Source organism: Hemiscyllium ocellatum, chromosome 39, assembly GCF_020745735.1.
Source record: "Hemiscyllium ocellatum isolate sHemOce1 chromosome 39, sHemOce1.pat.X.cur, whole genome shotgun sequence".
NCBI classification, from domain to species: domain Eukaryota; kingdom Metazoa; phylum Chordata; class Chondrichthyes; order Orectolobiformes; family Hemiscylliidae; genus Hemiscyllium; species Hemiscyllium ocellatum.
Window position 1 is genome coordinate 40,285,606 of NC_083439.1, and position 16,817 is coordinate 40,302,422.

At 41.9% G+C, this 16,817-nt stretch overlaps 1 protein-coding gene across 1 annotated transcript in view; it reads left to right on the plus strand.

Moving 5' to 3' along the window:
• LOC132834231 (mitochondrial adenyl nucleotide antiporter SLC25A23-like) overlaps positions 1–15,456 on the plus strand; it is a 61,846-nt gene extending 46,390 nt beyond the window's left edge. Inside the window, exon 8 of the mRNA XM_060852894.1 lies at positions 15,272–15,456. Within this exon, the coding sequence (XP_060708877.1) occupies positions 15,272–15,456 (185 nt within the window). The remainder of the gene's footprint in view (positions 1–15,271) is intronic.
• Positions 15,457–16,817: the final 1,361 nt, after the last annotated feature.

A 16,817-nucleotide genomic window follows, 5' to 3' on the forward strand; every position in this document is an offset into this window, starting at 1 on the left:
CTACTCTCTGCTTGAAAACATTGCCCCTTAGGTCCCTTTTAACTCTTTCTCATCACACCTTAAACCTATGTCCTCTAGTTTTGGACTCTGCTATTATGGGGAAAAGATCTTGGCTTATCCATGCCCTCATGATTTTATAAACCTCTTTCAGATCACTCCTCAGTCTCTGATGCTCCAGAAAAAAAAGGCCCCATTTAAGACTGGGCCTAGTAGGGTGGAAAGAATGTATTATTTCTTCTAGACAAATGACATTCTAGGCAAAAGCCCCAGTCTATTCAACCTCTCCCTATAGCTCAAACCCTCTAATCCTGGCAATATCCTTGTAAATATTTTCTGAACCCTTTCAAGTTTAGTGGTGACTGGGAAGACATTTTAGGACTGGGTTACAAGGTTTCCTAAAAATATGTGTCTGAACTTCATAGACAGGTCAGTTTACAGGGATCCAAGAGAGACAGAAGGAAAAGGCACCAATAGTTCATGACACAGATGTGGATTGATGCTCATGCTAGGATTGAGAAAACCAAGTCAATGAGGACTTAAAATGAAACTGGAAGATGTACATATTTTGAGCTAGAAGGAAACTCTCAAGGAAAAATAGTATCTTCTCAGGCTAGAAAGGAAACTGCTGAGGGTGGAAGGCCTAGGTGTTTTCATTGTCACAAGGGCACATTTGTGCATATTTCTGGAAGTTGAGGTAAATCCATGGGAGACAAGCTTGATACAAAAAAATAGAGTACAATAGACCAGGATGTAGATCTACCAGTGGTCAGGCTAAGAACAAATACTGCCATGAGTGTGAGGGAGGAACCAAGATACCTGAGATTTAGAGGTAATTCTTATCAAAAAGAAAAACTCGCTATTGCTGAAATAAATATTGCTCACATAAACTTGGAGTTATATGAAGAGACACAGAGGCCATTTCAGTTCTTTTGCTTTTCACCAGTAAGGATATTGCACATCAGATTTTGGTAAACAGCTTTTGTGGGACTATTTGAGCTGAATCATACTTTTTTTGGCCAAGCAGTTGTGTAAAGTTTGGTGAGGTTTCTGCTGCGAGGGTTGGTGACATTTCTTGTCATATTGGACCAAACTCTCTTGCTAACTCACTCCCTGCCCCACCTGCAGTGCAATGGAATGCTGTTTTGTTGCATTCAAGTGTAACTGGAGTTTGGTGAAACAGTGAGTTAGGTGAAAGAGGGAGGAGGTGATCAGTTTCTCCTTTTCTATCATTAGCGAGTACTTTTGTTCTTTAGAATAAAACTAAGGTCTTAGGGAATCTGGGGCATAAGGGGAAAGGGTGTCTTTTAGCAATCTTTTAGGATTTTAGGAACTCCTTACGGTGCAGAATTCCAGAGAGAGTGAGAGAGAGAGAATCTGACAAGGAGCAGCTGCTTAGGTCCTGAGATGATATCAGAGTTCAAAGGTAACATGGGACAAGTATAAGTTGCTGATAGATGGAGTACAGGCTGGTGAGTATTTGCACTCCTATTATTACTTATAGTTTGTAAAAGTTTTTATTTTGATTTTGGTATAGTTTGTAAGGACTATATTTTATTTTTAAGGAGATAAAGGAAAGAAGGGACCTAAATATTATTTTATTTTAAGAGCCTTTTAAAGGGTTTAATCCAAAGGGGCAAGTCAGGGCAAGAGACCTCAATATTTGTTTCCTCTTGTTCTATGCGGGAAGCTGAGCATGTTTCCAGTGCAAGGGGCCAGTGTGTGTGTAGTAGTGTCTCCATCTGCAGTTCCTGTTTCAGAGCTGGATTGATGGGTGCAACACCATGGAAGATCCACCAAGCTGAGCATATCATGGAAAGCATGCACAGAGAAATGCTCACACTACAGGCTAAGTCTCTACAGGCAGAAAGAGAATGGGTAACCAGGCATTCAGAGGTCTAGGCAGACAGTGCAGGAACCCTCTGTAGCTATTCCCCAGTAAAACAGATATTCTCTACTGACTCCACAACTCCACTGACCTTAGTGTCATCCGCAAATTTACATCCTTCTATGCCCTCATCCAGGGCAATTATAAAAAAGACAAACAGTAGTGACCCCCAAAACAAATCCTTGCGGTATACCACTAGTAACTGAACTCCAGGATGAACATTTTCCATCAAGCACCATCCTCTGTCTTCTTACAGCTAGCCAATTTCTGATCCAAACAGCTAAATCACCTCCCCCACCATCCCATGCCTCCATATTTTCTGCAATAGCCTACCATGGGGAACCTTATCAAATGCCATATTGAAATCCATATACAGCATCCACCTGTTTGGTCACCTTCTCAAAGAACTCAAGAAGGTTGTGAGGCATGACTGATCCTTCACAAAACAGTGCTTACTATCTCTAATCAAGTTATTCCTTTCTGGATGATTATAAATCCTATCTCTTATAAACCTTTCCAACACTTTACCCAGAACCGTAGTAAGGCTCACTGGTCTATAATTACCAAGGTTGTCTCTACTCCCCTTCTTGAACATGAGGACAACATTTGCTATCCTCCAGTGTTTTGGCACTATTCCTGTAGATAATGAAGCATAAAGATCAAGGTCAAAGGATCTGCAAACTCCTCCCTAGCTTCCACGTGGCACGTGGCTCAGTGGGTAGCACTGCAGCCTCACAGCACCAGGGTTCAATTCCAGCCTCAGGCGACTGTCTGTTTGGAGTTTGCACATTCTTTGTGTGTCTGTGTGGGTTTCTGTCGGGTGCTCTGGTTTCCTCCCACAATCCAAAGATGTGCAGGTTAGGTGGATTGGCTGTGCTAAATTGCCCATAGTGTTCTGGGATGCGTAGGTGCATTAGTCAGGGGTAAATTGGAGGGTCAGTGTGGGCTTTTTGGGTAGAAGGGCCTGTCCCCACACTAGGGATTCTAAGATTCCCAGAGAATCCTCGAAAAATCCCATCCAGCTCAGGGGATTTATCTATTTTCACACTTTTCAGAATTCCTAACACCTCTTCCCCATGAACCTCAATCCAGTCTAGTCTAATAGCCTGTTATCCTCCACAACATTGCATTTTTCCTGTGGGAAAACTGATGAAAATATTCATTTAGCATCGCTGCTATCTCCTCAGACTCCACACACAATATCCCACTACTGTCCTTGACATGCCTAATCTTACTCTAGTCATTCTTTTATTCCTGACATACCTATAGAAAGCCTTAGCGTTTTCCTTGATCCTACCTGCCAATGACTTCTCATGTCCCCTCCTGGCTCTTCTTAGTTCTCTTTTTAGATCCTCCCTGGCTAACCTGTAACTCTCAAATGCATTCACGTCTCATCTTTACATAAGCCTCCTTCTTCCTCTTGACCAAGGTTTCAACTTCTTTAGTAAATTACATTTCCCTTGCTTGACCACTTCCTTCCTACCTGATAGGTATGTATTATCACGGTCTTGCAGTAGCTATTTCTTGAACAAGGTCCACATTTCAATTGTGCCCAGCCCCTTCAGTTTCCTTCCTCATCTGAAATCTTGCCTAATCACATCATAATTGCCTTTCTCCCAGCTATAACTCTTGCTCTGCGGTATATACCTATTAATTTCTATCGCTAGAGTAAATGTAACTGAATTGTGATCAACATCACCAAAATGTAACTGAATTGTGGTCACTATCACCAAAGTGCTCACCTACCCCCAAATCTAACACCTGGCCTGGTTCATTATCCAGTACCAAATCTAATGTGGCCTCGTTCTTGTTGGCCTTCCTGCATACAGTGGACAAAAACTGACCCACCTAAAGTACTCAAACTATAGCATTTCCAGTCAATATTTGGAAAGTTAAAGACTTCATAACAACTACGCTGTTGCTTTCATTTCTATCCAGAATCATCTTTGCAAACCACCTTACGGCTTGTTGGTATATTCTTGCGACCTAGACACCTTATTTATGACCTCACTACTGTCAACCTCCTGTACACTGGAGCTATAAATTAGGTTCCCATCCCTACTGAATGAGTTTAAACCCTCCCAAAGAGCATTAGCAAATTTCCCTCCCTGGATATTGGTCCCCTCTGGCTCCGGTATAGATTATCTTGTTTGTAGAGGTCCCATCTGATCCAAAATGAGCCCCAATTATCCTGGTATCTGAATACCTGCCTCCTGCACCCATTCCTGTTGCCACATGTTCAACTGTTCTCTCTTTCTATTTCTCACCTCGCTAGCACGTTGCACAGGTAACAAACCAGAGATAACAAACCAGAGCATGGTTTTGTGAAGGGCAGGTCGTGCCTCACAAACCTTATTGAGTTCTTTGAGAAGGTGACCAAGGAAGTGGACGAGGGTAAAGCAGTAGATGTGGTATATATGGATTTTAGCAAGGCGTTTGATAAGGTACCCCATGGTAGGCTAATGCAAAAACTATGGAGGTATGGCATTGAGGGTGCATTAGAGGTTTGGATTAGAAATTGGCTGGCTGGAAGGAGACAGAGGGTAGTAGTTGATGGTATAGGTTCATCTTGGAGCGCAGTTACTAGCGGTGTTCCACACGGATCTGTTTTGGGACCATTGCTGTTTGTCATTTTTATAAATGACCTAGAGGAGGGGCTTGAAAGCTGGGTGAGCAAGTTTGCGGATGACACGAAAGTCGGTGGAGTTGTGGACAGTGAAGAAGGATGTGGCAGGTTACAGCGGGATATAGATAAGTTGCAGAGCTGGGCGGAAAGGTGGCAAATGGAGTTCAATGTAGCTAAGTGTGAAGTCATTCACTTTGGTAGTAGTAACAAGAAGATGGATTACCGGGCTAATGGTAGGCTACTTGGTAGTGTGGATGAGCAGAGGGATCTTGGTGTCCATGTACACACATCTCTGAAAGTTGCCACCCAGATAAATAGTGCTGTGAAGAAGGCATATGGTGTACTGGGCTTTATTGGTAGAGGAATTGAGTTCCGGAGTCCTGAGGTCATGTTGCAGTTGTATAAGACTCTGGTGCGGCCTCATCTGGAGTATTGTGTGCAGTTTTGGTCGCCATACTATAGGAAGGATGTGGAGGCATTGGAACGAGTGCAGAGGAGGTTTACCAGGATGTTGCCTGGTATGGTAGCAAGATCGTATGAGGAAAGGTTGAGGCACTTGGGGCTGTTCTCATTGGAGAAAAGAAGGTTTAGGGGAGATTTGATAGAGGTGTACAAGATGATGAGGGGTTTAGATAGGGTTGACAGTGAGAACCTTTTTCCGCTAATGGAGTCAGCTGTTACTAGGGGACACAGCTTTAAATTAAGGGGTGGTAGGTATAGGACAGATGTTAGGGGTAGATTCTTTACTCAGCGGGTTGTGAGTTCATGGAATGCCCTGCCAGTAGCAGTGGTGGACTCTCCCTCTTTATGGTCATTTAAGCGGGCATTGGATAAGCATATGGAGGTTATTGGGCTAGTGTAGGTTAGGTAGGCTTTGGTCGGCGCAACATCGAGGGCCGAAGGGCCTGTACTGCGCTGTATTTTTCTATGTTCTTATTGTCAGGGTCCATTGCCTTTTCAGTGTCCAGTGCCTCTATCTTTTATTAATATAGAATATAGAATATAGAACATAGACAAGTGTAGCATAGTGCAGTCCCTTTGGCCCACGATGTTGTGCGGAGCATTTATCCTAATCTAGGATCAACCTAATCCACGTACCCCGCAATTTAACTGCTACCCATGTGCTTGTCCAGCAGTCGTTTAAATATCCCTAATGTCTCTGACTCTACTACTACTGCCAGTAGTGCTTTCCATGCATCCACTACTCCCTGTGTTAAAGAATCTACCTCTGACATCTCCCCTATACCTTCCTCCAAACCCCTTAAATTTATGACTCCTCATGACACCATTTCTGCCCTGGGGAAAGGTCTCTGGCAATCTATTCTATCTATGCCTCTTCTTAGCTCGTTACACCTCTGTCAAGTCATCTAACTTCCTTCTTCCTGTGTGAAAAGTCCTAGCTAACTCAACTTGTCTTCATAAGAAAGCTCTCCAATCCAGGCAGCATCCTGGTAAATCCCCTCTGCACCCTCTCTAAAGCATCTATATCCTTCCTATAATGAGGCAATCAGAACTAGATACAATATTCCAACTTGATACAATATTCCAAGGATGCTGCCTGACTTGATATACTTTTCCAGCAACACACTGTTGACTCTGATCTCCAGCATCTGCAGTCCTCACTTACTCCTTTATTTAGAGGTGCAACAAAACCTCATGGCTCTTAAACTCAAATCCCCTGTTCATGAAAGCCAAACCACCACAAGACTTCTTAACAATCTACCAACTTGGGTGGGAACTTTGAGGGATCCATGTACATGGACCTCAAGATCCTGCTGTTCCTCCACGTTGCCAAGAATCCTGTCTTTAACTCTATATTCAGCATTCAAATTCGACCTTCCAAATTGAATAATTTCTCATTTATCCATGTTGAACTCCATCTGCCACTTCTCAGCCCACTCAACACTATCAGCCCAACTCTGTATTCTGTCAGTCATGTTGTAGCCTGCAACAGCTACTCAACACTATCTGCACCATATCCACTGCTCGACCTTTGTCAAATTGTCTTGTCACATCCTCAAAGAACTCCATAAAGCTTGTGAGGCATGACCTACCCCTCATAAAGCCATGCTGACTATCTCTAATCAAACTATATTTTACCAAATATTCATAAATCCTATCTCTCAGAATCCTTTTTTACCTTGCTTACCACAGATAAAAGACTGAGCGGTCTGTAATTCTCAGGGATTTCCTTATTCCCTTTCTTGAACAGAGGAACAGCATTCACCTCCCTCCAATCATCTGGTACGACTCCCATAGAGAGTGAGGATCCAGAGGCACTGCAATCTCATTCCTCACTTCCTGTTGTAACCTTGGATATATCTGGTCTGGCCCTGGGACTGATCTATCTTGATGCTTCCCAGAATTTCCAACACATCAACTCTCTCAATATTAATCTGTTCAAGCCAATTAACCTGGATCATGGCATTCTCACTATCAACAAGATCCCTCGCTCTCATGAATACTGAAGCAAAGAACTCATTTAGGGCCTCCCCTACCTCTTAAAGCTTCAGGCACAAGTTCCTCCATTATTCCTGATTGGACCCACCCTCTGTGTGATCATTGTCTTATTCCTCACATAAGTATAGAGAGCCTTTAGGTTTTCCCTAATCCTTCCCGTTAAGGGTTTTTTGTGCCCCCTCCTAGCTCTCCTCAGTCCATTTTTGACTTTGTTCCTAGCTACTCTCTAAAGCAGTTCTAAAGCTGTGCCTGTTCCTTGCTTCCTCAACCTTAAGTAAGTTTCCTTCTTCCTTTTGACAAGAAGCTCCTCTGCTTTTGTCATTCAAGGCTCCTTCACCTTGCCGTTCCTTGCCTGTCTCAGTGGGACAAAGTTATCCAACACTCGCAACAAGTGCTCCTTCAACAGCCTCCACAGTTCTGTTGCGCATTTCCTGTAGAACAATTGTTCTTAATTTATGGTCCACAGCTCCTGTCTAATAGCAGTATAATTTCCCCTCCCCCAATTAAATATGTTCCTATACTATCTGTTCCTATCCCTCTCCATGACTATGATAAAAGTGAGGCAGTTGTGGTCACTGTCACCGAAATGCTCTCCCACTGAGAGATCTGGCACCTGGCCTTGCTCGTTGCCTAGCACCAAAATCATTATGACCTCCCCCTATCTACGTATTGAATCAGACATCCTTCCTGGACACACTTGACAAAAATCATGTGCGTGACGATGCTGCTCCTTTAATAAAGTTTTCCAGTCCTTGGTGTTTTTTTACAAAGGTGTTGTAAAGGTAGAGTTTCTAATATGTCTAGAAGTATCTACTTGATAAAAGCTTTTAAGTGTTTTTTAAACACTTGTACAATGAAATAGATATGGCCAGTTCACCCAATTTACAAGGCCATCTTTCTACACCCTCGTCCAGGTCATCTATAAAAATGATAAGCAGCAGTGGACCCAAAATAGATCTTTGCGGTATACCACTAGTAACTGAACTCCAAGACGAACATTTCATGTCAACCACCATCTTCTGTCTTCTTTCAGTTAATCAATTTCTGATCCAAACCACTGAATCACCCTCAATCCCATGCCTCCATATTTTGTGCAATAGTCTACTGCGGGGAACCTCATCAAAGACCTTACGGAAATCCATATACCCCACATCAACCACTTTACCCTCATCCAACTGTATGGTCACCACCTCAAAGAACTCAATAAGGTTAGTGAGGCACGATCGTATTGACTATCCCAAATCAACTTATTCCTTTCTAGGTGATTATAAATCCTATCTCTTAAAATCTTTTCCAACACTTTGCCCACAACTGAAGTAAGGCTCACTTACTTCTGTCGTTCTTCATTTTACATTATAAAATGTTGCCCTTTATGTTAGATTTATATCTCTATTATGTGTGATAAGAATGGAAGGACCCAATTTTTGTTACATTTTTAAGTTCTGTAGGTGTTTCAAGTTGCCTGATTTAATTACATGCATATAAAATAATGCTTCTAAAATCCTTGAGGTGATTAGTTTCATGCCTTAGCAACAAGGGTAGAGGAAAAAAGCAACTACTCCTTAGCAACAAGATATCAGTGTTCTATAACACAGGAAGAGAAAGACAGAAATCAGCTTTTTTAGAATGACAGAATCATCCCAAAGGTCAATAAGTGAACATGTTTCTTCTCAGGGCAGCATGCAATTTGTTTTGTTTTCTAGAGTGTTAAGGATTGTACTTGCAGCATGGGCTTGTACTCGCAGTGTCACAGTTTAGCAGTCTACAGAAATCAAATTATAGATAGAGGTCTGGAGCACAGAAAAAGGACCTTCAGCCAATCAAGTCTATGCCAGTCAAAAACAAGCACATAGCTGTTCTAACCCTATTTTCCAGCGCTTGGCCCATTGCTTTGTATTCTCATTCCTGATGAAGGGCTCCTGCCTGAAACATCGATTTTCCTGCTCCTGGGATGCTGCCTGACCTTTTCCAGCACCACTCTATTCTTGACTCTGATCTCCAGCATCTGCAGTCCTCACTTTCACCATTGCTTTGTATGACTTTGCATCACAAATGCACATCTAAATGCAACTTAAATGCTATGAGGGTTTCTGCCTCTACCATCCTCAATGAGTTTAAAATTCTCACCACTTCCTCAACAAAAAGAAGTTCCTCACATCTCATCTAAATCTCCTATACTTTACCTTAAATCTGTGCACCTGGTCATCGATCCTTCCATCAAAGGGATGTGTTTCTTTCCATTTACCCTACCTATGCCCCTCATCATTTTCCCCACCTGAATCATGTGCCTCCTCAGTCTCCTCTACTCCAACGAAAACAATCACAGTCTATCCAACCTCTTTTCATAACTAAGACTCCCCAGCCCAACATCTTAGTCAATTTTAAATTTTGTCTACACCCTTTGCAATATAATCACATCGGTCCTATAACGACGGTTCCAAAGTGCACACAATACCCTGTTGTTTTAAATTACTTGATGAAATAATCTCAGGAGCTTCAAGCTACAGGTCAACCCATAAAAGCTTCTGGTGTAGCATTCCACCTCAATGAGGATTCATCAGATTTTCAGAGGGTTGGTATGGACTTGCTGTGATTACATTGTAGGTAATGTAGACAATGGATCATTCAAATTCCAAAACACCTTTTCTCATATATTCTAAAGGTGACATGGCACAGATGTTAACCCCAGTCTCAGCACTTCCTAACTTCCTAGGTGCCATCCTATCTCCTGTTTGAAGTCTATACTTCATTCCCATCCCTGACTAAACAAGAAAGCTTTACCTTTCTTGTCATGAACGGGGTTGTCTTCACATTCCAATTCCAATTCCAAGTAATGCTTCAAGGTTAAAGCTAGTTCAGCCACTTTGCACTTTCACATAAGCTGACTGCTACATTATGTGTTTATGTGTTTACATAGCCATTCTTTTAAAATGACTACTTTCTTGAACAAGAATAAAAGAAAACAAATCTTAACCAATTTCCAGACGAACCTCAATTATCCGAATTTTGGTTTCTCCAAACAAGATCTCAGGGTCCCAATGTTTGGCTAAACTGTATTATTTGAACATGTGATTATCCAAATGTTTGATTACCCAAACAAAATATTCCGCACCCATGTTGTTCAGATAACCGAGGTTCCTCTGTATATGATTACTGCCTATTTACTAAAACCCTCTCCATCATGCTAATCCCAGCTGGAATTTCATAGATTTACAAGTTAATTCATTTCATACCCAAATTTCTCCCTTACAACTAAGTGCAACCTAACCAACATTTATACAACTCCAAAACAATCTCCCTGTTCATAAACTCTATGCCTCAGCAAATTATTATATGCCTTCTTAATGACTTTATCCTAATTATGTCCTGATATCTTTAAGAACCAATGGACATGCACACCAAGGTCCCTCTCATCCTCAGTGCATTCCAGGACCTTTTAATTCAACATGTATTTTCCTGCTTGCAGATCCTGCCCAAGTGCATCACATCGCATTTATCCAGACTGAAGTCCATTTGCAACTGATCAGCTCATCTGAACAGCCTGTCCAAATCCTCCTGTAGCTTAAGGCTATCCTCCTCTCTTTTTAACCACCCCACCAATTGCTATATCATCATCAAATATACCGAACAACTCTCCTACTTTTAAGTCTAAATCATTTATATATATCACAAACAGCTAGGAGTCTGTAGAAACCAATTGGACAAAAATTTCCAGTCACACAAATGCCCCTTTACCATCACCTTCTGTTAATGCTCTGCGAGGGTGGAGCGAATAGGTGGTAGTAAAGATGGACAGGTAGGACAGTAGCTATTAGATAAAACATTGTCCTCCAATCTTTTCAAGCACAGGATAACTTTTTTAATTACATGAAGAAAATATCGAAGGCATACAGGATGCTTGTCTTTATCATTCAGTCTATAAGCTATAAGACCAGGAAGGTTATTGTTGGAGCTCTACAGAACTTTGGTTAGGCCACAGCTGGAGTATGATGTACAGTTCTGCTCACTAGTATAAGGAAAGATGTGGTTGCACTGTAGGGGTACAAAGCAGGATATTGCCTGGGATGGAGCATTTAGCAATGAAGAGAGGCTGGATAAGCTCTGTTATTTTCTTTGGAGCAGAGAAGGTTGAGGGGGGATCTGATAGAGGTGTATAAGATTATGAAGGTCATGTAGGGTGAGTAGAAAGCAACTGTTTTCCTTAGTGATAGGGTCAAGATTGAGGGGGAACACTTATACGGTTAAAGGCAGGTGATTTAGAGATGATTTGAGAAAAAAGATTTTCATCCAGAGGATTAAGATAAAGGAACTAAATGTTTGCAGAAAACACAAAGTTATGTCAAAGATTGAACTGTGAGGAGGATGCAAAGATGCTTTAGTGTGATTTGCACAAGTTGAGTAAATGGGCAAATGCATGTCAGATGAAGTATAATGTGGATAAATGTTTGGTGGCAAAACCAGGAAGGGCATTTATCTAAATAGTAATAGATTGGGAAAGGGGAAAGTGCAACAAGATCTAGTTGTCCTTGTATGTCAGTTACTGAAAGTAAGCAGGCAGGTGCAGCAAGTGGTAAAGATGGCAAGTGGTGTGTTGGCTTTCACAGCAAGAGCATTTGAGTACAGAAGTACAGGGATGTCTTGTTAGAGTTGTGGTGGGCCTTGGTGAGACCATACTAGGAGTACTGTGCACTGTTTTGCTTTCATTATCCGAGGAAGAAGAGACAATATACATAAATATACAATTCTAAATGGAATGCACAAATGGAGGGGTGGATATACCTGGATGAACTTAAACTTACAGGGCTGATTTAGAGCACAGTTTAATAAAAAAGGGTCCTGACTCAATGAATATGGGCATAAAATACAAAGGCGATGCAGTTATTTATAATAAACCTGTATAAAACACTCATTTGTACCTAATTGGATAACTTTTCCAGTTCTGGGCACTACACTTTGAAGGATGTGAATGCATGAAAGAGATAGTTGACAAGATTTACAGGAATTCATTTTTTTTTCTTCATGGATTATGGATGTCACTGGCTAGTACCAGCATTTGTTGCCCATCCTTAATTGCCTTTTGATCCTTTTGAACTGCTAGGACACTTCAGAGGGAAGTTAATAGTCAACCCTATTGCAGTGGGTCGAGAATCACTGTTAGGCCAGATCAGGGAAGGACAATAATGAACTAGATGGGTTTTTATGACAATCAACAGTGGTTACATGGTGACAGCTAGACTAACCTTCAATTCCAGAATTTTTATTCAATTCAAATTTCACATCAGCTATGGTGAGATTCAAACACATATCCACAGATTACCTGGAATTATGGATTACTATTTCAGTGACACTACCCCATAGGAGCAGAAATAGGCCATTTGGACAATTGTGTTTGCTCTGCCATTCAACAAAATCATGGTAAATCTAGTAATCCTGAGTTCCACTCTCCTATCTTTCCCCAGAACAATAGATTCCTTTACTGATTAAAAGTCTGTTTGTCTCAACCATGAATATTTTTAACTTTCCAGGCTTGACAGCCGTCTGCTTAAAGAATTCCACAGATTCTCTTCCCTCAGAAAATAAACTTCTTGTCATCCCTTACTTGAAGATTATTCCCTCTTGTCTTAGACTATCCCACAATGGGAAGTATCATCTCTGATCTACCTTGGCAAGCAGCCATCTAAGAATCTTATAGTTCAAATAAGTTGCCATTCAATGACTCTAAGCCAAACAACTCAACAGGAGGAATGGGATTCAGGGGAACATAGCTGTCTGGATACAGAATTGGCTGGCCAACAGAAGACAGCGAGTGGTAGTAGAAGGAAAATATTCTGCCTGGAAGTCTGTGGTGAGTGGTGTTCCACAGGGCTCTGTCCATGGGTGTATCGCTATTGTTTGTAATTTTATTAATGACTTGGATGAGGGGATTGAAGGATGGGTCAGCAAGTTTGCAGAAGACACAAAGGTTGGAGGTGTCGTTGACAGTATAGAGGGCTGTTGTAGGCTGCAGTGGGACATTGACAGGATGCAGAGATGGGCTGAGAGATGGCAGATTTAGTTCAACCTGGATAAATGCGAGGTGATGCATTTTGGAAGGTCGAATTTGAAAGCTGAGTACAGGATTAAGGATAGGATTCTTGGCAATGTGGAGGAACAGAGGGATCTTGAGGTGCAGGTACATAGATCCCTTAAAATGGCCACCCAAGTGGACAGTTAAGAAAGCATATGGTGTTTTGGCTTTCATTAACAGGGGTATTGAGTTTAAGAGTCGTGAGATCTTGTTGCAGCTCTATAAAACTTTGGTTAGACCACACTTGGAATACTGCGTCCAGTTCTGGTCACTCTATTATAGAAAAGATGTGGATGCTTTGGAGAGGGTTCAGAGGAGGTTTACCAGGATGCTGCCTGGGCTGGAGGGCTTATCTTATGAGGAGAGGTTGGCTGAGCTCGGACTTTTTTCATTGGAGAAAAGGAGGAGAAGAGGGGACCTAATTGAGGTATACAAGATAATGAGAGGCATAGATAGAGTCGATAGCCAGAGACTATTTCCCAGGGCAGAAATGACTAACACGAGGGGTCATAGTTTTAAGCTGGTTGGAGGAAAGTATAGAGGGGATGTCAGAGGCAGGTTCTTTACACAGAAAGTTGTGAGAGCTTGAAAAGCATTGCCAGCAGCAGTTGGGGTCATTGGGGACATTTAAGAGACTTCTGGACATGCATATGGTCACAGAAATTTGAGGGTGCATACATGAGGATCAGTGGTCGGCACAACATCGTGGGCTGAAGGGCCTGTTCTGTTCTGTACTGTTCTATGTTCTATGTTCTATCTCCTCATAAGATAATCCTTTCATACCGAGGAACAACCTAGTGAACCTTCTCTGGGCGGACTTCAATGGCAGAATATCTTTCCTTAGATCAGTGTATCAAAATTGGGCAAGGCACGGTGGCTCAGTGGTTAGCACTGCTGCCTCACAACACCAGGGACCCGGGTTTGATTCTAGCTTTGGGCGACTGTCTGTGTGGAGTTTACACATTCTCCCCATGTCTGCGTGGGTTTCTTCTGGGTGCTCCGATTTCCTCCCACAATCCAAAGGTGGTGCAGGTCAGGTGAATTGGCCATGCTAAATTGCCCATAGTGTTCAAGGATGTGTAGATTGGATGCATTAGTCAAAGGTTAAATGTAGGTGAATGGATCTGGGTGGGTTACTCTTCGGAGGGTCGGTGTGGACTTCTTGGGCCAAAGAGCCTGTTTCCACACTGTAGGGATTCAATGATCTATAAACTGTTCACCTGGTCAACCTGGTGTCTTGTACAGCTTAAGCAAGACCTCCCTATTTTTATAGTCCATTCTCTTTGAAATAAAGGTTGACCATTCTCCTTTCTTATTTACTACCTGCTGAACCTGTATTTTGTGATTCATGCATAAATGTGTTGCAACTTTCTACAGTCTTTCTCTGTTTAAATAATATTCAGATCCTCTATTTTTCCTGCCAAAGTGCAAACCTCACATTATCATTATATTCCATTTGCCAAGTTTTTGCCCATTCACTTAACCTGTTTATATCCCTCTGGAGTTTGTGATGTGAAAGTTTGCTGCTCATAATTTTGTATATCTCTATCAAATTCCTCCCTCAGCTCCCTCTTCCCAAGGAAAACAAAGTCAGCTTATCCAGTCTCTCCTCATAACTGAGACTTTCCATCCGAGACAACATCTTGGTGAATCTCCCTGCTTCCTCTCCAGTGCAATCATATTCTTCCCATAGTGTGGTGACCAGAACCGCACACAGTATTCCAACTGTGGCCAACCAATACTTCACAAAGTTATAACAACATTTCCTTGTTCCTATAATCTATACCCAGGCTAATGAAGGTGAGTCTACCTGTGCTGACATCTTCAGAGATCTATGGACTTGCCACCAAGTTCCCTTTATTTCTCAGTACTCCTTAGGGTTGTGCCATTTGTTGAGTCTATCCTTCATTGATTAGACCTCCCATAGTTCATCACCTTGCACTTAGGATTAAATTCCATTTGCCATTGCTCTACCAACCTGGAATTGATATATGTGTTGCATTCACATGTGTGTATGTGGTTTCATGCAAATTGGACAAGTGCTGCCTGCAAATTCTGGTCCAAACTGCTTCAACACATGTGAAGCATGTTGCTTGTCAGCTCATACAGGATGGTACGTTGACATGGCAGGTCGTATAATTCTTTTAAGTAAGATGGGAAAGGAGACAGAAATCTTCAGGTTGGATAACACTTTTCCTGTACTAAAATACTCAGCTATTTTTTCTTTTCACAGCCATTGTTGGAGGTGGGCCACATGTGAGCATGCACAAGCACTTCTCCAACATCATACGAGAAGAAGGCTTATTCGGTCTTTATCGAGGATTCACGCCTAACTGCATGAAAGTGGTCCCTGCTGTAAGCATCAGCTTTGTTGTTTATGAGGAAATGAAAAATCTCCTTGGCCTCACCTCCTATTAACAGCCATGAAAAGCCAAAACATTTAATTCACTCTTCCCCTCCTTCTCTTCAATCCTGAACCAGAAAAACAGGACCTGATGGAATGGAGATATTATTAGCAGATGTGATGAGCAGAAACTCTAGTGGAAATCTAGTAGAGCTATCCAGTGCACCCATAGTCTGCTTAGTGGCAAACAGACCACTAGCCCTTAGCCAAAAGCAATTTGCAGGCTAATTTCCAGAAACTAAATCATTCACTCAAGGCCAGCAAAGGCCAGCACACCAATCAGAAAGTATACAAGGGACCAATCCCATGAACAGGAATCTTCCAAACACTACTTTAACCAAGGCCAGCTTACCAACCAGCTCAGCCACCAGAGCCTATTTCATCACAGAGGCAATTGACCAGAGAACAGGTCACTAGCTAGCCATTCCATCAAAGGCCACTGTTACCACTTCTCAATTCATCAAAGAACAACTTGCCAACTACCCAATCCACCAGAACGAACTGGGCAATTCACCAGAAACTAATTAGAAAATGAGCCAAGTAACCAGAAACCAGCTCACAAACAAACCAATCCACCAGCAACCAGCTCAACAACCAGACAATTCACTCAAGACAATTCACCAATGAGTCAATTCATCAGAGACAGGCCTGCCAATAGAAACCACTAAGCCAATTCGTCCAGCCAGCAGAGATCAATTCACCAAAGTTATTTCATCAAAGACCATCTCTACAACCTTCTAATCTATCAGAGTATATCTCATTAACCATTTACTCCAATGGAGGCAGCTCACAAACCAACTGCTTGAACAGAAACAGTTGATGTATATTTTGTTCCACAAATCCGGATGACACAAGTTTCTGTACAATGGTAGATGTTTTATTATCGGACAGCCAACGAGAGATTCAAAATGTCCCCAAAGTAGCCCTGTGTCTACTTGTGGTGACACTTCTCCACAAATCTCTGCCCTACTCACAAAGACAGTATTTTTATAGAGATTAAACAAAAGGTTTATCAGTCACATGGTCGATTGTCATTATGATTATAAATTATGAATTTACAAAACCTGATAAATGTTGATGTCCTGTGATATCTTGTGATTGGATTACAGAAATTTATCATATTCTTCATGATCATGTGTTGATGGGAAGAGATTAAAACAGAAGGATTTTGCCTGTTCTCAATGGGGGATTCACATATCTATGCTAATCTGGAGAGGAAGTAAGACAATGGGAGCAGGAGACAGTTTAACAGGTTTGTGGCCAAGGCTATCAGTCTTGTCTGGGAAGGGCAAATACTTGTGTCTGATGCTACAGGAGAATTCACATGTGTGGCTCCACTAGGCTCCATTCCTGAGGTACAGTCAGCCTCCCCCCT